The 23,763-nt window shown below is 43.7% G+C and overlaps 1 protein-coding gene across 1 annotated transcript in view; it reads right to left on the reverse strand.

The window, feature by feature from the left end:
• The window catches only part of SPRED3 (sprouty related EVH1 domain containing 3), a 32,382-nt gene that overhangs the window by 6,365 nt on the left and 2,254 nt on the right, over positions 1-23,763 (reverse strand). Inside the window, exons 2-4 of the mRNA XM_034438101.3 lie at positions 2,660-2,831; positions 1,442-1,610; positions 417-499 (exon numbers count right to left, since the gene is read on the reverse strand). Coding sequence (XP_034293992.1) covers positions 417-499; positions 1,442-1,610; positions 2,660-2,827 — 420 coding nt within the window. The 5' untranslated portion in view covers positions 2,828-2,831. The remainder of the gene's footprint in view (positions 1-416; positions 500-1,441; positions 1,611-2,659; positions 2,832-23,763) is intronic.

Genomic DNA, 23,763 nt, shown 5'->3' on the forward strand with positions numbered 1-23,763 from the left:
TTATTTATAAATATATTTATAAATATATGTAAAATATATTTTACATAAATATATGTAAAATATATTTATTTATATAAAACTACAAGTTCGTGTCAGCGTCTCTGACTTCATTTGGACACCTGCTGCGCAATTCCCTGACAATGAGGACCAGTGGCGGGTCATTTTATTTTCAGCGCCCTCCATTGTAACTTTGAATGGTTGCTAAAAGTATGATTGTAAGTCGAGGACTATGTGTATTATCAGGCACTAGAGAATGATTTCAACCTTACTCTGACCATCCAAAGGACAAAAACTTGCTTTTTTCTTTTTTTTTAAAGGATGTTTTTCAATTCAAGCGTTCCTTGGCTAGCACAGATGAGAAAAATTGCTTTATGGTAATCAGGAAACATCCAATTCGAAGTAGAAAACAGACTCACAGTAAGGGCTTCATCCCGACCAGCTGCTTCATCCTCGGAGGACGAAGAGGAGCCGGTGGCACTGGAGCAAGGTGAACAAGAACCTGGAAGATGGAAGTAAAAATCTAAATATGTGCACAAAATTATACCAAAGTTCTTTTTGAAAAAAATATAATAATGATAGGCCTTTATTCTGAATGAAATATGCAAAGATGAAGAAAAAAATGAAAATGTATTCTTCAGGGCTTGGCCAGCTTATGAGAAAATTTAGGAAAAGAGCCTCTGATTTCATTTGGTTTGTAATTGTTTTTAATTTTGTGTGTGCGTATGTTTTGGATTTAGATTGGCATGCTGCCTTGAATCTATGGGAGCTGCCGGCTATTATACATTTCAAATAGTAATAATAATAATATCAATAATGATAGGTGCCTAGGGTGCAATCCCAAGAGAACTGGAGCCTCACTTGAACACCATCGGCATTGACAAATTCACCATTGGTCAATTGCAAAAGGCAGCTTTACTCGGAACATAATCCATCCTGGGATGACACCTCTAATGTCATCAAACCTCCACATCTGCCTATCCCAGGTTTTTTGTGAAGGGCTCGATAAGTGGATAAATATTCCAAATCCAGTCCAAACATCTGGCTGACAGTGCGATGAACCATAATAAGAATAATTCCAAAATGAACTCCTAAATTGTCTAAGCTACTTCAAGAAATTCTCCAGTGTTTCCTGTGTTCATTCTGAGTAAGGCAAAATTCTGGTAGAAGATAGTGCTGTTACTCAGCATTTCAATAACTCTCTGTAGTAATTACTGTGGCCCTACACCTTCTTTACAAATTACTCGTATTTCAGGGATTGTTGGAACTCAGAAAACAACACCTAGAAGTTGATCGATGCTGCCAGCTTTGAACCCGAATTTTCCCACTGTAACGGGCTTAATAGAAGTTTCCGTATTCCACAATGGTGCAGTTGCATGGCCTGGTAGTAGCCCAACCCCTGACCCCCCCGACCCCCCCCCCGGCTTCACAGCAGTCCCCTCACCTTCCGTGATCTCCTTCAGAGCGGCTTGCACGCCCTTCTCAAAAATCACTGCATCTGCAGGGCTCTGAAAAGTGAGGCCAAACTTGTTATCCCCAACTTTCCAGTGGTGGAAAATGGGGTTCACCTTGTTGTAGACCAGGTCCTTTTTCAAGGCACACTCCAAGATGGTCTGCAGGACAGGAAGGAGGAGGAGGAAGAATGCATGATGGGGAGAACAATTGGAGGACACCTTCCCTCCCACAACCCCGTGCTGCCCACCGAGACTATGTTGACCTAAATGTGAAAAAAGGCTGACTTTTGTCCCGAACATTAAGGCTGGGGCTGATGGGGAAGTCACTTGAGCAAAAATTAATATCCTGAATTAAGGACGCCTGCAGTCTTACTGGTTTAAAAGCAACGTCCCCTACACCTTATCATCCGTGGACCACTGGTGGTCCGTGAGAAAATTTTGGTGGTCCGCAGAAAAATGGTTTGCATTTTGTTATATTGCACTAAATCAGGGGTCCTCAAACTACGGCTGGATACGTGCAATTAACTTTTGTGTTGCTGCAGAGGATCTCCCCCTTCGGGGTCTTTTTGTGCGGGTCAGAGGGGTGCAGAAATTCTGACTTGGGATATGCTTTGGCCTCCTGGTGCAGGGCTTTGGGTGAAGGCTGGAGGGAAGTGCTGCTGGTGGCAAAGAGCCGGAGGGCCTCGTTCCAATGGGACTGCCTCATGGCCTGGAACTGGCTGACCATCTCAGCCCGCTGAGCCTCCAAGCACCTGTACCTGCCTTGCACCCCCTCTGCTTGGAAAGCCTATGCTCGTAGTCCTAAGTGAGGTGCTTCTACTGAGCCCCTTTCTCAGTCAGATCCAATTTGAACTGAGCTGTTTTGCCAACTCTTTCTTGTGGTGGCTGCTTAGCTCCAACAACTGCTTCCTGTTGGGGCCCTAAGGAGTCCAGGCGGGGAAGCAAGGAGTGGCTGGGAGTGAAGGGGCGAGTAGAGGCTGGCGAGGTGCCCCTCAACATGAGTGATATCGAGCTGGCCATGACCACCTAGCTACGCTCACCCAGCCGGTCATTAGGCAGATCGTATTAGTGGTCTGTAGGATTTAAAATTATGAATTTAGTGGTCCCTGAGGTCCGAAAGGTTGGTGACCCCTGCTCTAATGTACTCCTAATCTCTTTGGTTTGCAACGGCCTCCCTCCTAACCGCCTCCCTATCCCATCAGTCTCACCGTCTGGTCCCGGAGGCGCTCCCCGTTGATCAGGTACTGACGGCGTTGCCCTTCGTCAGGGTGCCGGACTTTACAGATGGTCACATGGCTCAGGCCACCACCACCCATGGGCACCCAACCGCCGCTTGAGTCGTCTCGGGTCATCACCACAGCCCGCACCCGAACCATGTAACTGGGAGGAAACAGCAAGAGAGGAAGAATCAGGGCAAAGCAATGTCACCCCTCAAATCAATCTGGGCCATTGTTTTCCCAGGTGATGTCCACCAAGCTAACAGCTCCATCGCTACCCCAGCTGGGGAAGATGGGGTTGTGGTTTTTATATATCTAAGGAGGTACCCGAATGGAGAAGGCTGATCTAGACATGGTTTCCACCTCCAGAAATTCAAGTTTGCTTGTAGGATCAAGTCCCTGAACTAACTAACAAGGGTCCTGGACCAGTGGTGAAATCCTCCGGAGTTTGCCACCGGTTCGCTGCCCGCACGGTGCGTGCCAAATGCACGCTTTGCGTGGAAAAAGGACACTTAACAAGGTAAGTAGAACAGTGAGGGGGGGAACCACTGTGCCACGCTATTAAGATTCGCTAGAAAGCAGGATTCCTGCTTTCTAGCAAATATAAATCGCGCGGTACAGCTGATCGTCAGAAATGACCAGTTCAGTAGCTTTTTTTTACTACCGGTTCGCCGAACGGGTAGCTTTTATCACTACCGGTTTGCTCGAACCGGTGCGGACCGGTAGGATTTCACCACTGTCCTGGGCCACCAACTCCTAAGATGGTGTTTTCTTCTCCTAAGTTAGCTTTTGACGGGTGAGGTTGTAAGAGGTTGAATGATTGAATTTCGGCGAACAACCTCAAGGATATCCAGAAGCTGTAGATGCTCCAACCCTGGAAGTTTTTAAGAAGCGACTGGACGACTAGTTGTCTAAAATGGTATATAGTTTCCTGCTTGAGCAGGGGGTGGGACTAGAAGACCTCCAAGGCCCCTTCCAACTCTGTTATTCCGTTATACTTCTAGTTCAAGGCTCTACGGGGTTCGCGTGGGATAAAGTTCCAGTTAGCGGTAAGTAAATACGTATATTTAACACACCTGCTTCACTTCTAAAAGCTGCTCTGGCTCTCATGATTTCTTCTCATGGAGAAAAGTCAGGTGGCCTAAAGGGTAAAGCCCTGCTTTACTTAAGGCCCACCATGAATCTGCATCCTTCACCTGGAAGGCACCTCCTCTCCACGTGAGAACAGATCATGATATGCAAAGCAGACTTCAGAAGAAAAACAGGTCCCACGTGGACATTAAATATTCTCATTACTTATTAAGCCACCCACACAGAGAATAGGAAAAGGGAGTTCAGATATTTCTCTCCCCCCCCACCTCAGATTCACATGGGGATAGAATTGATTTTACCTGCAAAGATAAGGCACTTTATCTACCACCCATCTTTTGCAACAAAGCTCCCCGGGTGGATTTTAAAAAAAAAAATTAATTTATTTTAAATAAAATCTACAATCGAAAAGAATAACAAGGTTGGAAGGGACCGTGGGAGTCTTCTGGTCCAATGCCCTGCTCAAACAGGAAATCCTATTGCTACCAACCTGCCTTCCATGGAGGACCTGTATACTGCACGAGTCAAAAAAAGGGCTGTGAAAATATCTACACACCCCTCACATCCTGGACACAAATTGTTTCAACTCCTACCCTCAAAACCGATGCTTTAGAGCACTGCACACCAGGACAACTAGACACAAGAACAGTTTTTTCCCCGAATGCCATCACTCTGCTAAACAAATAATTCTCTCAACACTGTCAAACTATTCACTAAGTCTGCATTACTATTAATCTTCTCATCGTTCCCACCACCCATCTCCTTCCACTTATGATTGTAGGACTGTAATTTTGTTGCTTGTATCCTTACGATTTATATTGATATTGTTTCCTGATTGCTTATTTGTACCCTATGACTATCATTAAGTGTTGTACCTTATGATTCTTGATGAACATATCTTTTCTTTTATGTACACTGAGAGCGTATGCACCAAAGACAAATTCCTTGTGTGTCCAATCACACTTGGCCAATAAAATATTCTATTCTATTCTATTCTATTCTATTCTATTCTATTCTATTCCATTCCATTCCATTCCATTCCATTCCATTCCATTCCATTCCATTCCATTCCATTCCAGACAAATGATTGTCTAAATCTCTTCTTTAAAAACTTCCAGTGTCGGAGCATTTGCAACTTCTGGGGGCAATTCATTCCACTGATTAATTGCTCTGTCAGGAAATTTCTCCTTGGTTCTAAGGTTGCTTCTCTCCTTGATTAGTTTCCATCCTTTGCTTCTTGTCTTGCCTTCAGATGCTTTGGATTTGACTCCCTCTTCTTAATGGCAACGCCTCAAATATCGGAACACTGCTATCCTATCACCCCTGGTCCTTCTTTTCATTAAACTCGAGAGACCCAATTCCTGCAACCGTTCTTCGTATGTTTTAGCCTCCAGGCCTCTAATCCTCCTTGTTGCTGTACACTCTTTCCAGGATCTCTCAACATCTTTTTTTATATTACGGGGACATCGTATCATAAAATTATCAGCATATTATAAAATTATCTGCAAAAGTAAAAGCCACAAAAATTTAAAAAACACACTCCCGAAAAACTGAAAACCCAAATCCGGTTAGAGGCCCCTGGAGAAACCTGTCTCTCGAGCAGTGGAAATTAAACAAGAACAGAAGCAAAAGACATCAAAAGATTGTCTTCCCAAGCAACCGGCTGAACGTAGCATTTTTATGCTGACATCTCCTCTGATCCGTACAAAATTCACCTCCGCTCAAAAGGATGGTTTTGCGAAACGCAGCGGAACAAGCCGAGATGAGATTGGGTAGTTGAGGATTCAACCCTTTACGGAAAACGAGTTCTTGTGTTAATGGGTGCGAACAAGGTTAAGCCTTGGCCACTCGAAGACCTGTGGACTTCAACTCCCAGAATTCCTCAGCGTGGTTGAGACACGTCACTCTAAGTCAGGGGTCTCCAAACTTTGCAACTTTAAGACTTGAGGAGTTCAATTCCCAAAATTCCGCAGCCAGCATGACTAGCTGAGGAATTCTGGGAGCTGAAGTCCATAAGTCTTCAATTTGCCAAGTTTGAAGACCGCTGCTCTAAGTCCTCAAAAGTAAAAAGTTCAATAGGAAAATAGGGATTTATGGGAGAGACTCACAAACCCAACTTTTCACCTGACAAACTAAAAAAACAGAAGAATGATTCACCTACTGACATCCTCCAAGCTGCCATAGATGATGATCCAAATCACTCTTTCCCAACTTTGGCCACTTGAAGATGTGCGGACTGCAACTCCCAGAATTCCCCAGCCATCATGGTTGGCTGAGGAATTCTGGGAATTGAAGTCCACCCATCTTCAAGTGGCCACAATTGAGAAAGCCAACATACAGCTTATTTGCTTGTACAAAACACATCGACAAAAACATTTTCTGGTTTGTTAGCTTTCAGGTGTAGCATCCTACGTGAATCTAGTTATACAGGGACAGCCCAGAGAATCAAACCTTGAAAGGTGGGAGCCTCTGGGAGGTTGGATGTTGGACTGGCTGTGGGAGGACTCAAGATTGTAGTCCTCTGTAGGACTTCGGCCTAATCATACTTTCTCAGACTGGCCTCCCTCCTAGGGCTGTTGTTCTGTAGAGTTCATAAAGCTCCTGAACAAAAGATTGCACATAATTCTTAACAGAAAAGAAATGAAAACAAGAGTTTTATCCAGAAACTCCAATTCAAACCTTAACTCTAACTCAGTTGGCCAAATATGGCTGGCCTTACTTAATCCCAGAATTCCTTGGCCAGCATCCTTTAAGTTGTCCGGACTTCAACGTGTTGGCTGGGGAATTCTGGGAGTTGAAGTCCACCCATCTTGAAAGGGATCAATGTTGAGACGCACAGCTTCCCCTCTTCTTTCTCTCCAGCTTCTCCTTCTCTATTTTTTCCACCATTTGCATAGCTGCTTCAGCTGCCCGGCCTCATGGTAATCTCATCCTTCAGCAAACAGATGCTTTTCAACGTCTTGTTCTCCAAGTTAATGATTAAACTGCCTGAAATGGAAGGTAGAAGCAGGAAAGGAAGGCAAAGGATGTTTGAGCTGGTGGAAAGAATTCCCAGACAGTTGTATGGAAGCAGAGCAGGGGTGAAATCCAGCAGGTTCTGACAGGTTCTGGAGAACCGGTAGCGGAAATTTTGAGTAGTTCGGAGAACCGGCAAATGCCACCTCTGGCTGGCCCCAGAGGGGGGGGAATGGGGATTTCATAATATCCTTCCCCCAGGAATGGGGAGGAATGGGGATTTTGCAGTATCCTTCCCCTGCCATGCCCATCAAGCCACGCCCACCAAGCCACGCCTACAGAACCGGTAGTAAAAAAATTTGGATTTCACCACTGAAGCAGAGGACCTAACGGAGACCTTCCTTGTGGGTTGGACTTCAAGTCCCAGAATCCCCCAAACAGCATCTCAAAAGGCCTTATGGCTTAATTTATTAATTAATTTATTTGAAACTTTCTTGATTACGGGACTGGAGGCTGAACCGTACGATGAACAGTTGCAGGAACTGGGACCGTAGAGGCTAAAGAAGTGAAGGCAGCTCTACTTTCTATTGTCACTAGGGTGACACAAAAGCATCTCCCGACACCGGTAGTCCTCGGCTTAACGACAGTTCATTTAGTGACCATTCAAAGTTACCACAGCACTGCGACCTTCTGACCAGCAAAATCAATGGGGGGAAGCCAGATTCATTTAACAACCGTATTGCTAACTTAAGGACTGCAACGATTCACATGAAAACAGTGGCAAGAAACGTCATCACATGGGGCAAAACTCACTTCACAAATGTCTCACTTAGCAACGTGAATTTTGGGCTCAGTTGCAGTCGTAAGTCAAGGACTATCTGTATTGGAAGGGCTGTCAGAAAGAAGAGGGGGTCAATCTATTCTCCTTAACACCCGAAGGCAGGAGAAGAAGTAATGGATGGAAACTTATCCAGGAGAGAAGCAACCTTGAAGTAAGGAGAAGTTTCCTGACAGTGAGAACATTATATCAGACTTTTCTTCACAAAGTTGTGGATGCTCCATCACTGGAGGTTTTTAAGAAGTGATTGCACAGCCATTTGTCCTTCAGCAGGGGCTGGACTAGAAGACCTCTAAGGTCCCTTCCAAGTCTGTTACTCAAAGGATACAAGCTGCCAACTTCTATCAGCAAAGCTCAGATTCCTTTTAGGTCCAAGGTAATGCTGAGAAAAGTCTAGTTTGATCAGTCTAGATTGAGGACTTTCCATCTGGACCTTACTGAGCCATCGAGTCTTGGGACCACCATCAGTGGAACATTATGGGTCAGAAATTATTAATCCGTGGAACAATTAATTCGTGGAACGTCATGCCTCCAGAAGTTGTGAGTGCTCCACCACTGGAGGTTTCCAAGAAGAGATCGGATAATAATTGTCTGGAATGGTAGAGGATCTAGAAGATCCTCCAAGGTCCCTTCCCAACTCTGTTACTCAAAGGATACAAGCCGCCAACTTCTATCAGCAAAGATCAGATTCATTTTAGGTCCAAGCTAATGCATCATTTCACTATGGACCTCTCTGGATCATCTAAATTCCTGGGTCTCTGCCCACAACAAAATTCTCCTCCCAGGCCACCAGCTCAGAGCTACCTCTTACTCCAGGCGTCGTACAAGTTCATAAAATAAATAGTGAGCATCAAACTTCCATCTGGTTAAGATCCACCTCCTTCTGCTCGGGAGGTGGCCCAGAAAGAACATTTTTGACCCACCCACCCCTTGGAAAAATGCAAGCAAAGCCGTGCCATTCTCCAATTTCGCATCGGTTTTGCCAATTGATGTCACCTCCCCAACATCCAACCTCGGAGAAGGTGTCTCCATCAGTGTTTGTCTCAACAGAGCGACCACAAAAGGAACGTCAATCGATCAATCCAAAATAAAGCTGGGGAGGGACCTTGGAGGTCTTCTAGTCTGACCGCCTGGTCAAGCAGGAGACCCTATAAAATCTCAGACAAAGGGGTGTCCGGTCTCTTCTTAAAAACCTCCAGTGTTGAAGCACCCACAATTTCCAAAGGAAAGCCATTCCGAATGCTGGTTAATTCTTTTCACTGCCACAGGAAGTTTCTCTTTCATTCCACGTTTTAAGCCTCCGTTACGAAAACGCTCCGACCATCTTAAGATCCTCGAGATCCTTGTCCATTAAAAAAGCAAAGTTGGCTGATAAGGGGGAATCAGAATATTTTAAAACATGGAATTATTTTTATAGTTGGTTGGAAAAGAGATATAAATGACTGATACTATAATTGCATACAAATGATGATTATAATACTGAATTTAGAAATGAAATGTTAGAATGGTTTGGATGAATATGAAGATAGAAGAAACTTATGGAAGATGGAGAAGAAGCCTAGACGATAACAGCGAGACATCACAGGGAAAGAAGGATTGATGTATTAAATGTTTGTTTGTCTTAAAAACTAAAAAAAAAAAAACTAAAAAAAAAAAAAAGCAAAGTTGGCTGAGACTTTCTTTAATTCACAATCGATTGACCGAAAGTGATATCACCAGAACAGCAGATAAAATGGCCGCCGTCTTGTTTGGCAAGCAAGCATCTAATTTCATCGTCTAGGTCAGTGTTTCTCAACCTTGGCCGCTGGACGATGGGTGGACTTCAACTCCCAGAGTTCCCCAGCCAGAGCCAGAGCTGGCTGGGGAACTCTGGGAGTTGAAGTCCACCCATCGTCCAGCAGCCAAGGTTGAGAAACACTAGTCTAGGTAGATTAAGTGGAGTAACTCAATCCAGATTTTTTTTTTTAATAGAGAATTTAAATTTAAAACAGGAAATATAAAACAATTTCCCCCCCCCAGGAAATTTAAATTGAAAAGGGGAAATTTGAAACACATCTGACCCATTTTTCTTTTTTCTTTTCCCCCTCCTAAAGGTGTGATAAAACAGATGGAAGTCACCTATCGCTAAGGCCTGCCTCGAACACTCCCCAGGTAAAATTACATCCATGCCACTTTCCCCAGTCTTTCCAGATGTTCGCCTTCAGAATCCTCATCCTGGAATTATGGGAGTCGAAACCCAAATATCTGGAAGGCACTAAGTTTTTAAAGCAACTGTGAATCGATCACCGGTCACGGCAAACGACAAATTTGTGGTATATAATGGCTGGGCTGGATTTTGACGCATCCTGCAGTATTTATGGGGAACATTTCAGCATCCACCAAGAATTCTACAATTTATTTCATGCAGGGGTCCACAAGCCAAACAGTTTCCCCTCTCCTCAGTAACCTCCCATCGTTTTATCACTATTCTTATTTAGGGAATAAACAGAAAATGAACTCTCTCAACAAATCTGTCAGTGATCAGCTATCTACGAATTGTAATCGTTTCTATAGATGCCCAAATATAGATGCACATTATCCCAAGTTTGGAGTAAAAACACAAAATAATAAAAGAAATCCACTGAAGAAATGTCATTTTAAAAGCTCCTATTTGTGCAGTTCAAATCTTATCTATGACATGTATTTTTTTTTTAAAAAATAATTCCTTATTAAGGCAACATGCTGGAATGGAAAAGTAAGGAAAATCCAGAGTAGAAAAAAAGAAGGAAGGAAGGAAGGAAGGAAGGAAGGAAGGAAGGAAGGAAGGAAGGAAGGAGAGAAATGACTTCTCCGAGCATTAAATCAAATTTAGTTTTAGCTGATCATGCATTAGTTTTTATCCCGCATCGAACTGTTCGTACCCAAAATAATAAAATCGGTAGTGAAATCTTCAAATTACATTAACCATATTCCTCTCTTCTTATAGCCTCCTTTCCCTTTCACTAAGATTTTAAAAATTTGCACGACCGTCTATGTAAAGACGTCAACACGCCCAACTCCGTTCCCACTCATGCTTTCCGCTTCAAACCTCTTTTCTCCTGCTTATGATTTTTGCTCATTAAAACCTATTAAGCCATTTTAATTTTTCTCGCCCAGGACGGACGGACGGACGGACGGATGCTGCCCATTTACTACCCCACGCCTCAATTTTTTCCCCCTCCGTCGGCTGATCTCCAACTAGCCCTGTGCAACAAAAGAGAACTAAGTGGCGTGCGCATTTGTGTCTCTTGTGCGTTCTGAGAACTAAGTGGCACGACACACCACACAAGAGACACAAATGCACATGCCAGCAAACAGGGCACTAAGCGGGAATGAAACTAGCAACTGAGTTCATTGCGGGGGGCAGGAAAGAAACTGCGTTTATGGCAAACAGATTAAACGCACAAGGGGGAAGGAATGCCCGCATACCACAATGCACATATCACACACGGCCAGGTACAAACAACATACACCGGCCACGAGAAACAAAGCATTTGAAAGAAATGCAAACGAATGGCCAAAAAAACCACACACACACACACACACACACACACAGAAAAACCCCCAGTTAACTATTCGTGGTCCTGGCTACTGCGTCAAAGTTGCACCAGGAAAGGCTAGGCGTACAACTTTGCTTAAGGATAACCCTGAATAATGGCCTCTGAAGCCAAACTCAGCATGGTGGGCTAATTCTGAGCATCTCAGCTCCCGGATGCTGGAGGGATGCATGCTTGTCTAGGTGTCTGTGTGAATGGGTGTTATTCCTTGTTGGTTTTTATTTCTTAAAGAAGGCTCTAGAGCAGTGTTTCTCAACCTTGGCCGCTGGACGATGGGTGGACTTCAACTCCCAGAATTCCCCAGCCAGCAGAGCTTCGGAATCTAGAAGATGGGCTCTTGAAAAAAACAGGACCCCTTTCTGCTAAAAATACCTCCCCCCCCCACCTCTTGCCCCGTGGTAAGAGGGGCGGCCAATCAATTTGACAAATAATTAAAGTGAATCAATCAATGATTGACAGCCGCTTAAACACCTTCGAGGGGGGGAGGGCGCTGCCGCATGGGTGGGAAGGACCACCCCCATGAAAAAGATAAATTGTGTTGACCCAGATGAGAATCACACACACACACAGACACACACACACACACAGAGGTAGTCCTTGACTTACAACGGTTCCCTTTGTAACCGAAGTGACAACGGCACTGGAAAAAAAAAGTGATTTATGGGCTGGTTTTTTTCCACACTTACAAAATTCAGATGCTTGGCCACTGAGTGCTTCTGAGTTCAATGTGATTCCCCCCCTTTTGGGACCTTCCGATGAGCGCCGTTCAAAGGGGTGGGGGTGGGGAAGCCAGATTCACTTCGCAACCGGGTTGCTAACTTTGCAACTGCCGGGATTTCACTTAACAACGGTGACGGAGGACGGTTGTAATAACGGGGCAAAATGACCTCAACGAATGTCTCCCTTCGCCGCAGAAATGTTGGGCTCGACTGCGGTCGTAAGCCGAGGACTCCCTGTATACACACACGTTGCGCAATGAAACTCGGAGGACGCATAATGGGCACTTCGTTTGCATGCCGGGTCCCACTCCTCCCCCCCCCCATCACCACCATCCATCCCTCTCTGTTGCCCCCAGCCCCTTCCTCCCCTCCGCAGTCAACCGTCCCACTACCGGAAGGCCTCCTAAAATGTTTTAAAGGATGTATGGCTCACAATTCAAAGGACCCTGAAATTCAATAAATCTGAATTATGTCCTTCCTATGGATCTCCCGGTGGGGCCCTTACCAAGCTGTTTGTGCAAAAGTCGCTTTTCTCCCACGCTTTGCTCGAGCCTCAAAAAAAAAACCCCCCCCGGGACAACTGGAGGCTGAAGAAAGCCTGGGCCTCTTCCCTCTTCGCCAAACAGAAGAAAGCCAAACATCAACGCAAACCCCACTCCCTTCCAGCACTGATGACGTTACCTAGTTTGGTAATTAAACGTCTGCAAGAAAACCATCCAACTCAAGAGAACGTCAAGGACCTCACCAATTGTCCTCGATTCTTCACGGCCAGATGGAAAGGCCAAGCCAGAGATCTAGAAGAGCCGAGATTTTTAAGGACCAGAGAATGGAAGTCCCAGAAGTACAAATTCAAAAGGGCGACGAAGATTGACATCCGTTTCCCAAAGGAGATTTGTCAAGATTGGAGACTTTCTTGGGCAATCAGTTTGGAGACAGACTTTGTTTTCGGACACAGTCAAATGCAAAGATTAAAAGATGCTGGAGATGTTTTGATGGGGGGGGGGTTTAGGACCATCAAGTCACTTCGGTTGATTTCATCGCCTTCATGATGGTGAGGCCAAAATGGCGGCTAATTGTGACATGGATTTTTTAAAGCATTTTTGTCCATCCGTCCGTCCCTTTCCAGTACAGATGATCTATTCTGTTCTATCCTATCCCTCAGCTTGCTTTTATTCAAGGAAGGAACTTCCAAATAGGCTAGGTAGGACATCCGTGTTTCTCAATGTTTGAAATTTTAAGAGATGTGGACTTCGACTCCCAAAACTCCCCAGCCAGCCAAGCATTGAAAAACAACGGACCCCCCAGCCAGTAGTCATTCTGGATGGGGATGATGGGAAGATCTGGAACATTGGTGGGAAAACTTCTGTTTCGTTCCTGAGACTTCCCTGAGCATTTTTTTTTAAAAAAAAAAGCAAGAATGTCTATGCACTCTTTTCGATGCTAAGCTGGCCTTAAAAGAGGAAGGGAAGGGAAGAGGAGGGAGAGAGGGAGGGAGGGAGGGGGGAAAGAAGGAAGGAAGGAATGAAGGAAGGAAGGAAGGAAAGAGAAAGAAAAGGGTTGGCAGGAAGGAAAAAAAAGGAAGGACAGGAAAAGGAAAGGAAATTTTTAAAATTGAAAGGATCATTTGTGTATTCTTTTCAATGCTGGACTGGCTCAAAAAATATCTATAAAAAGAGGAAGGAAGGAAGGAAGGAAGGAAGGAAGGAAGGAAGGAAGGAAGGAAGGAAGGAAGGAAGGAAGGAAGGAAAGAGTTGGCAGGAAGGAAAGAAAGGAAGGAAGGAGAGAGAGGGAAAGGAAAAGGGACCCTTTAAAATTGAAAGGATCATTTGTGTATTCTTTTCAATGCTGGGCTGGCTCAAAGATTATCTAAAAAAAGAGGAAGGAAGGAAGGAAGGAAGGAAGGAAGGAAGGAAGGAAGGAAGGAAGGAAGGAAGGAAGAAAAAGGGACCCTTTAAAATTGAAAGGTTAACCCTGCCTCTTCGAGATGACAATTTCCACTGGGCCACAGGAACACACTCCAAATAACGCTAAACGCATTTGAGCACCTGGCTGCAAAATTTGAAAAATTATTGGCAGGGCTTCTTGCTGGGGAAAGCTGCTATGCCCATTTCGCAGATCAGCTGAAATGAAACCATCACCGTCCACTTATGCAATGAGGTTTATCAACTTCTGTAATTCAATCCATGTTTTCTTTTGAGATGTTTTCCTGATTTTTTGGGGGGTGGGTGGGTGGGTGAAGCCTGCACGTCCCACTGCAGCTTTTCTCCGAAGGGGCTTTCTGTCCTGGCCAGGGAAGACCAGAAAAAGAGGAACGATTTCAACTATCCACGCCTTTCCTTAAGCACTTTGGATGAAAAATTTAAATTTAAAAAACAAAAACGGTAATTTGGGGGGGGAAAAAAATTCAATATTTCTTAATGATTTCCCTAAACCAGATAACGACCGAGCACTGCAGCCCCGAAAGGATGAGTTAAGGCTGAGGTGTCGTTACAAAATAGATGCGGGATTAGTACCACTAAAAGCTGGCGTCGATTTTCTCCAATGCAAGAGAAGATTGGCGTGAATTTCTTGGAGGGTTACGAAGTTTTGGCCAAGATGTCCCTTGAGCCAACGGGACCCCAAGGCCTTAGGAAGCTTTGAGGTACTGCCAGAGATTGGTGGTGGCCATCGGTCTTTGGTCTCTTCCCAAAATTAATTCAAAGGCTTGAGCACTTGTGCAGATCTGGACTCTGATTGAGTTCAACTCTAACTATCAAACCTGGTTTTTCGTAGCCAAGACAAGGATCGTCCTTTTAGTATCAGCTCACAGGCTTGGAAAAAAGACAGCATTGTTGTCCTGAAAAATAAACCTCCTTGGAAGGGAAGGGAAGGGAAGGGAAGGGAAGGGAAGGGAAGGGAAGGGAAGGGAAGGGAAGGGAAGGAAGGAAGGAAGGAAGGAAGGAAGGAAGGAAGGAAGGAAGGAAGGAAGGAAGGAACCGGCTTACAGAAACAATTGCATCACAATCCCAGGCTGAAGACAAGCCATCTTTAAAGGAACTCCACCAACAACCTTTGAAAAGAAAAAGAGAGGAAAAAATAAAACACCCCAAACTGAAATGGGGAAGGAGAAGGAGAAGAGGTGAGACCCCACCTCATTTCTTGCTTTTGAACCTTTCGATCATTTTTTTCATGTTTTCCTGGCGCAAAGAGGGAAAAAAAAAAAAAAGACTACGAGAGGAGGACGGAAAAAAAAACCCAAACAAACCCGGATCAACATTGCCAGACGAAAGGGATGAACCCCCGGTGCGCGCCCCCAAAATTTGCAGCAGTGCCAGGTGTTCCAGAGTACAAGAACGGAGATGTTCGGGCCGTCCTCAAAAAATCGAAGAGAAATGCTGGTTGGTTCCTTCCAAAGAACCAGGGAGGGAAAGAAAAAAAAAAAAGCTCTAGAAATATCAATCCCCAATATTATCCATATCTATCTATCTATATATGTATCTATCTCACAGTATTTTCAACATACAGGTGACATCACGACGCGTTGCCATGGAAAACGACATTATGTATTACAAGATCAAGAAGCAAAGTGAAGACACGTATTCCTCGTTTTGGTGGTCAGAGGAAGAAAAGGAGGGGAAAGAGAAGAATTATCTCCCCCCCCTCTTTTTTTTTTAATTTTAATTTTTAAGAGAAAACTCCCCGAAACACAAGCCTTTTTCCATTTCACAAAAAGGCAGACCAAACTAAAGCAGCCCACCCATTTTTCTAATGCAAAAGAGCTTCTCTTTTTCTTCGCAAGATTTTATACTCCTCCACACATACACAGAAATATATATATATTTCTGTGTGTATATTGGTTCCATATATATATATATACACATATATATATATGGAACCAATATATATATATATATATATATATATATATAAATAGCGAAACCAACAAGCCACAGCAAATAATAATAATAATAATAATAATAATAATAATAATAATAATAATAATAATAATAATTTCCCATGTCATTTTCCCCAAGCCTCTTTACTTTTATGACTCTTCTGTCAAGTGTTATCCCAGGCACAGATAAAAACTGCCAGCGTGATTACGAAGGGCTGAGAAAACACAACGGGAATCGAGACCTGACCAGTCTCAGCTCAATCCCCACCTGTACGTCCGTCCCCGTCCCCCCCTCCCCTGGTACACACCCAAACAAGCCAGCAATCTGACATCTACAACAAGCCATCATGTCAACTGCAGGAAAACGTACGCACAGCCCTTCAGCTCCTAGCATTTTGATCCCACTGGAAAAGGCACATCAATCTCACTCAAGGTCTCCTGCTCCGGCCACCATATCTTCAATAAAGATATCACCGACCACGTACCAATGAATAAACCACCTACCCCCCCACTCCTTAAAAGAAAGCCTCTTGCCTTCTCTTTGGAACCAAGTAACAAACAGAAAAGTCGGCATCATGCTTTCCCTTTCAAGATCGAGACTTAAAAGACATTTTTTTTCTCCAACATGCAAAAGAGGTTACAAAGATTAGGCCACCTACATAGGCAAACACAGGCATGTATGAAATATATATATATATATATATATTTCTATATATGCGTATTTGTTGCACATATGCATGTCTGCATCTATATCTATATATATCTATATATCTCCAGTTTCAAACCTTGGTGCAGAATTGTAGCCTGCGATGATGTATATATTTAGGAAGGAAGGAAAATAATAATAATAAATAAAAAAATCTGCTGCCCCCTCCCCCTCCAAGTGAGAAGGATGCTGAAGGCTGTCAGCAGTCTCTTCTTGAGATCTGCAAACCCACCTACCCACTCGCCCCCTTTCGTCGTTGTCGTGGTCCTCCTCCTCCTCCTCTTTCCTCCTTCGTCTTCCTCCTCCTCCTCCTCCTCCTCTTCTTCTCCTCCCTCGCCGGGGCTACAGAGCAAGCTCAGACAAAATACGGTCTCTCTCTATGGCCAAGCTGAGCTGCCTGTTCCTTCCACCCATCTCAATGGAAACCCTGGTCTGGATTTTTGTGAATGGAGGGTCACATGACCTAGGCTAGGTTCTTTGTCCTCGTTTCTTGAATAAACAACAGGTGAACAGGGAGGGGGGGGGCGATTTTATATATATCTATCTATATAAATATATATATTTACACACACACACACATATAATTTAGTCGAATATGGATATTAAGCCGAGGCTTTAATAGGAGGGGGGGAAAAATTAAGATTTAGAGAAAAAGCCTCTGCTTTCTTTAAAACCTCCAGGGGTTTCAAAAGACGATCGAGATAATAACAATAAAAATTAAAAATGACTGTGACAAATTGGTCTTAAGGGACCCCCCCCCTCCCATCCACCCCACCCCATGCAAACCGGAGATCCAGGAGGAGGAAAAAAAAAAAAAAGAGAGAGAGAGAGAGAGAGAGAAGAAATTAGCTCACCACCATGGCCATTGCAGATATATATATATATATCTGTTAAAAGAACCTAGCTGTTTTTATGAATGAATCCAGATTCGAGCGGCTTCGATTCACAAACAAATAGACCCCCTACCCTCTTTCCCTTCCTTCCTTCCTTCCTTTTTTTTCCTCTCTCTCTCGCTTTTTGGGTGGGATTGGATTCCATTCATAAAAAAGAGAGAAGACCCACCTTCATCTTTCCGATGGCAAAGAGAAAGAAAGGCTCATTGAGAAAAAAAAAGAGAGGGGGGTGAAATAAAAACCCACCCTTGCCGGCGACCGACAGTACATCATTTGAAGCAGGAAAAGAGAAGGGGGGGAAAAACCCCCCCAAAGAATTACAGTTCCACCAGTGGGTTGTTTATTATTATTATTATTATTATTATTATTATTATTATTATTATTATTATTATTATTATTATTAAGAGGGACTTAAAAAAAACATGCCAGAAATCAAAGACAAGGCTCCCCAGGAATATATATATATTTTAAAAAAATAAATTTAATTAATTTTTTTTAAAAAGGGGGGGGGCTGCTTTTAAACCCTGCGGATTTTTTTCCCCCCCCTTTCTTTCTTTTTTATGAATGGAGCTTCGGGATCTCCCGCGGCTTAGAAGGGAGAAAGCCAGCAAAATCCCCCTTCATTCTAAAATAATGCCACTCTAATAAGAGGCAGGAAGGCGAATTCTTCAGAGGGGGGGGGGTAGGGGGAGGGAAAGGAAGAAAAAAAATATTTTTTTTAAAAAAAAAACCCCACCCACCCCCTCCATCCACCTAGATAATGAGATAAAACAACTCACTGAGGATGGACGGCTGGGGCTTTCGGCTGGCATAGTCCCCCACACACACACCGAAGAGACCCACGCGTGCCCCACGAACCAGTTCAACCTGAATGCCCAGATAGTGTGTATGTATATATATATATATATATATATATATATAGGCTGACGTCGGTGGTCATATTATAGAGAGGATGGAGACATAGCAGCCATTTCTTCCCCCACCCCACTGGGGGGGGAGCACATTAAGCCTGATAGCTTGCCCCCCCCATCCAACTCAGCCCCCTCTCCCTCCCTCCCCCCTCCCTCTCTAGAGACCCTGGCCCTCCCTCCCTCCCCTCCACATTCATTCCACCTGCACAGCTGCAGGCAGAAGTACTAACCAAAAAAACCAGGGGGGGAGGGGTGTTTCTTACACCAGGGCCAAAGCTTGCCCCCCCAAAAAAGATGGGGGAGTGGGGGACAAGAATCTAAACCTGAGGAGGGGTGGGGGAGAAAAGGGGGGGGAAAGGAGATTTCCACCTGGTCCTAATGCCCTGGGAAAATGAAAATTAAAATAGACTCAGGGATGGGATGGGAAGAGAGGTTGGATGGAAGATGGGAATTGCTGCGGAAAATGCGGGTGCGACTTAGCTGGGAGAGGTAGCAGCGACTGGAAGGTGTTTGTGTGTGTGTGTGTGTGTGCATTTGTGTGTGTGTAGAGGGGGGGGGTTTAAGATGCTGGTTCCTGAGTCAAATCTCAGCCTCTTGTCTTAATGAAGGTGAAGCTGGTTTGACAAAGGGGGATGCAGAAAAAACAAAAACCCAGGTATCCTTTTAAGCCACTATTAAACCAAAGACGGGGCTGGGATGAGGGGAGAAGAAGAAGAAGGGGAAGTGGCTGGCCGGCTTGCTCCGTGCGTTTATTTCTTCATTCAACCAATTTTGACAGCAGCCCGATTTGCACACGGGGTGATTCGCTGGGCGGTTTATGGTTTTTGAAAAAATCCACAGGATCATAGAACTCGTAAAAAAAAAAAAAAAAAAAATCCCACCCCTCCCATCCCCCACCGTAGCAGCTACAGCTGTAGTCCTCGGCTTACAACGGTCTGTTTAGTGACCAAAGTTACAACGGCACTGAAAAATGTGACAGAATAGAATAGAATAGAATAGAATAGAATAGAATAGAATAGAATAGAATAGAATAGAGAATTATGGAATGGAATGGAATGGAACGGAATAAATAGCATAGAATTCAGAATGAAAATAGAATATAGAATAGAAAATAGAGGATAGAAGAGAGAAGAGAAGAGAAGAGAGAAAAAATAGAGTAGAATAGAATATAGAAAGAAAAGAATAAATAGAATAGAATAGAATAGAATAGAATAGAATAGAATATAGAAAGGATAGGATAGGATAGGATAGGATAGGATAGGATAGGGAATTATGGAGTGGAATGGAATAGAATGGAATAAATAGCATAGAATTCAGAATGAAAATAGAATATAGAATAGAAAATAGAGAAGAGAGAAGAGAAGAGAGAAAAAATAGAATAGAATATAGAAAGAATAGAGTAAATAGCATAGCATAGCATAGAAAATAGAGAAGAGAGAAGAGAAGAGAGAAAAAATAGAGTAGAATAGAATATAGAAAGAAAAGAATAAATAGAATAGAATAGAATATAGATAGGATAGGATAGGATAGGATAGGATAGGATAGGATAGGATAGGATAGAGAATTATGGAGAGGAATGGAATAAAATGGAATAAATAGCATATAATTCAGAATGAAAATAGAATATAGAATAGAATAGAAAATAGAGAAGAGAAGAGAAGAGAGAAGAGAAGAGAAGAGAAGAGAAGAGAAGAGAAGAGAAGAGAAGAGAAGAGAAGAGAGGAGAAGAGAAGAGAAGAGAGAAAAAATAGAATAGAATAGACTATAGAAAGGATAGGATAGGATAGGATAGAATAGAAATCTTTTATTGGCCAGACAACAAATTTGTTTCCTGGGCATAAGCTCTCAATGTACATACATGACCATTTTTCACAGTTAACAGCAGCATCCCCACGATCACGTGATCGAAATCCAGCTGCCTGGCCACGGGTTCATCTTTATGACTGCTGCCCTGTATCCTGAGTTCGTGCGATCCCTTTTTGCGACCTTCTGACAAGCCGAGTCGCTGGGCAAACCAGATTCACTTAGCAACCCCGAGCTATTAACTTATCGGCTGCAGTGATTCACTGAACAACCGTGGCGAGAAAAGGTCGTAAAAAACGGGACAAAACTCACTTCGCAAAACGCTTCCCTTAGCCACAGAAATTTGGGGTTCAGTGGTGGTCGTAAACCGAAGACGTGCTGTACACAATCAAGTCAGACACTTCATCTGTTCCATCTCCATTCGGGGGTCCCCGGCAGTATTGGGTTTCTACCTGTTTGCACCAGTTCGGGCGAACCGGTAGTGGCGGTGGAGGATGTCATCACGGATGCTCTGGGCATGTGCAGAAGCGCCCCGGGCGCGCTCACAGTTCCGAACCGGTACCGAAGGTAAGTGGAACCCACTACTGGTTCCCGGGCCTGCTGGCCAAACCACATTTTTAGAGCCTTGCACAAAAGCAGCCATACTTCGGGGGAATGATGCTTGCATAAAGAAGGAGCCACCACTGAGAAGGCCGTGTTTGGCCGTCCAAAGATTTATTTATGTATCCATCCAATATCTGTATCTAATCTTTCTATCTAATCTCTATATCTGTCTGTCTATCATCTATCTCTCTTTATCATCTATCTATCTGTCTGTCTTTACTTTACTTTTATTAGATTTCTATACCGCCCTTCTCCCGAAGGACTCAGGGTGGTGTACAGCCATTTTAAAACACATATAATTTACAAAATTTAAAAACCATTAAAATCAAATATACAAAAATTTGGCCCATAAATTAAAAACTAACATACACCCATTTAAAATTCGTATTAAAATTCGTATCTATCTATCTATCTATCTATCTATCTATCCGTCATCCATCTCTATCTTCTATCTATCATCTATCTATCTATCTATCTATCTATCTATCTATCTATCTATCTATCTATCATCTATCTATCTATCTATCATCTCTCTCTCTCTCTCTCTCATCATCTATCTCTATCTTCTTTTTCTTTTTCTTTCTATCTATCTCTATCTATCTATCTATCATCTATCTATCTATCTATCATCTCTCTCTCTCTCTCTCTCTCTCTCTCATCTATCTCTATCTTCTTTCTTTCTTTCTTTTTCTTTCTTTCTATCTCTATCTATCTATCTATCTATCTATCTATCTATCTATCTATCCATCCATCTAATCTATCTATCATCTATATCTTCTTTCTATCTATCATCTATCTATCTATCTATCATCTACCTGTCTATCTCTCTATCTACTGTATCTCTCTATCTCTCTATCTTTCTATCTACCTGTGGATGCCCCTAAGGCAGTGATCCTCAACCTCAGCCATTTTAAGAGGGGTGGGCTTCAACTCCCAGAATTCCCAACTCCCAGCAATGCTGGCGGGGGAATTCTGGGAGTTGAAGTCCAAACCTTTTAAAATAGCTATAGTTCAGAAAAATAGGTTAACAGAGTTGGAAGGGACCGTGGAGGTCATCTAGTCCAACCCCCTGCCCAAGCAGGAGTCCCCACACCATTTCTGACCAATGGCAGTCCAGTCTCTTCCTGAAAGCTTCCAATGATGAAGCTCCCACAACTTCCGACAACAACTTCTGTTCCATGGGTTGATTGTTCTCCCTGTCAGAAAATTCCTCCTTATTTCCAGGTTGAATCTCCCCTTGATCAGTTTCCATCCATTATTCCTTGTCTGGCCTTCAGGTGCTTTGGAGAATAGCTTGATCCCCCTCCTCTCTGTGGCAGCCCCTCAAATATTGGAAGATGCTCTCCTGTCTCCCCTGGTCCTTCTCTTCACTAGACTAGCCATGTCTTCTGTCCATCTATGGTTCATTCAGATGTCTTTCTTTCTTTCTTTCTTTCTTTCTTTCTTTCTTTCTTTCTTTCTTTCTTTCTTTCTTTCTTTCTTTCTCTTTCTTTCTTTCCCTCCCTTCCACCTTCCTTCCTGTTTCCTTTTTTCTTTCTTTCTTTCTTTCTTTCTTTCTTTCTTTCTTTCTTTCTTTCTTTCTTTCTTTCTTTCCTTCCTTCCTTCCTTCCTTCCCTCCCTCCCTCCCTCCCTCCCTCCCTCCGTCGCCCCTTCCTTCCTTCCTTCCTTTTGCTTTGGAAAATAGCTTGACCCCCTTCCTCCTCTCTGAAGCAAATATTGGAAGATGCTCTCCTGTCTCCCCTGGTCCTTCTCTTCACTAGACCAGCCATGCCCAGTTCCTGCAACCGTTGATCGTATGTTTTAGCCTCCAGTCCCCTAATCCTCTTGGTTGCTCTTCTCTGCACTCTTTCTAGAGTCTCCACATCTTTTTTATAGCTTGGTGACCAAAACTGGATGCAGGACTCTAGGTGTGGCCTTACTAAGGCTTCATAGAGTGGTATTAGTACCTCCCTTGATCTTGATTGTATCCCTCTGTTAATGCAATTTAGGATTGCATTGGCTTTTTTGGCTGCCGCTGCACATTATTGGCATGCATTGCCTTAACTGGTGCCTAAAAAGCCCCGGCCAGTTCTTATCCTTATCTCTTCCTCTTGATCTCAGGGTTGGGCTGGAAAGCTGTCAGCCCTGCGAGGTAGGCCAGGAGAGGAAACAGACTCCAAGTTGGACTCTGCTTTATTATGGCAAAATCATAAAAACGAGCTTGAAACCCTGATAGAATTTCTTTTTCTCTCGCTTCTAACTTGCCTCCTGCGACACTCTGCATACACAGATAGCCCTCAACAACCGTTCATTTAGTGACCGTCTGAAGTTACAACACCGAAAAAAGTGACTTGGCCATTGGAAAAAAGTGGCCTACGACCGTTTTTCACACTTACGACCGTTGCCTCATCCCCAGGGTCGTGTGATCAAAATTCACACGCTTGGCCACTGGTTCATCTTTACGACGGTCGCAGCGCCCTGGGGGGGGGTCACGTGATCTCGTTTTGCAACCTTCTGAGCAGCAAAATCAAGGGGGGGAAGCCGGATTCGCTTAACAACGGGGTGACTAGCTTAATAGCCACGGTGATTCACTTAACAACTGCGGGAAGAAAGGTTCCAAAATGCGGCAAGGCTCACTTAACAACCGTCTCGCTTGACCACAGAAATGGTGGGCTCCGCTGCGGTCGTTAAGTCGAGGACTACTTGCGTTTATGGAGCGAGAGTAGGCCCTCCAAACAGCATCAAGAGTCACTTTGCCACATTTTGATAGAGCAAACTTACAGCCCAGCCACGAAACCTTGTCAACCGAAGGAAAAAGAAGAACCTGGTGGCTCAGCAGACTAGATAGCATTGTGATTAACTCCAGCTGTCTGCAATTACTGTAAGTTCAAATCTCACCAGGCTCAAGGTCGACTCAGCCTTTCATCCTTTCTAAGGTGGGTAAAATGAGGACCCGGATGGTGGGGGCAATAAGCTGACTTTGTATAAATATACAAAAGGATGAAGGCTATTGCTTAACGCATTGTAAGCTGCCCTGAGTCTCCGGAGAAGGGCGGCATATAAATCAAATTAAAAAAAAAAAAAAGATATGGGACTTTTATCACGATTAAAAATAATAATAAAACCTAACAGCTCCTCCTTCTTCCCTAT

The sequence above is a fragment of the Pantherophis guttatus genome, chromosome 10 (genome assembly GCF_059756535.1).
Source record: "Pantherophis guttatus breed Tessera chromosome 10, ASM5975653v1, whole genome shotgun sequence".
NCBI lineage: Eukaryota > Metazoa > Chordata > Lepidosauria > Squamata > Colubridae > Pantherophis > Pantherophis guttatus.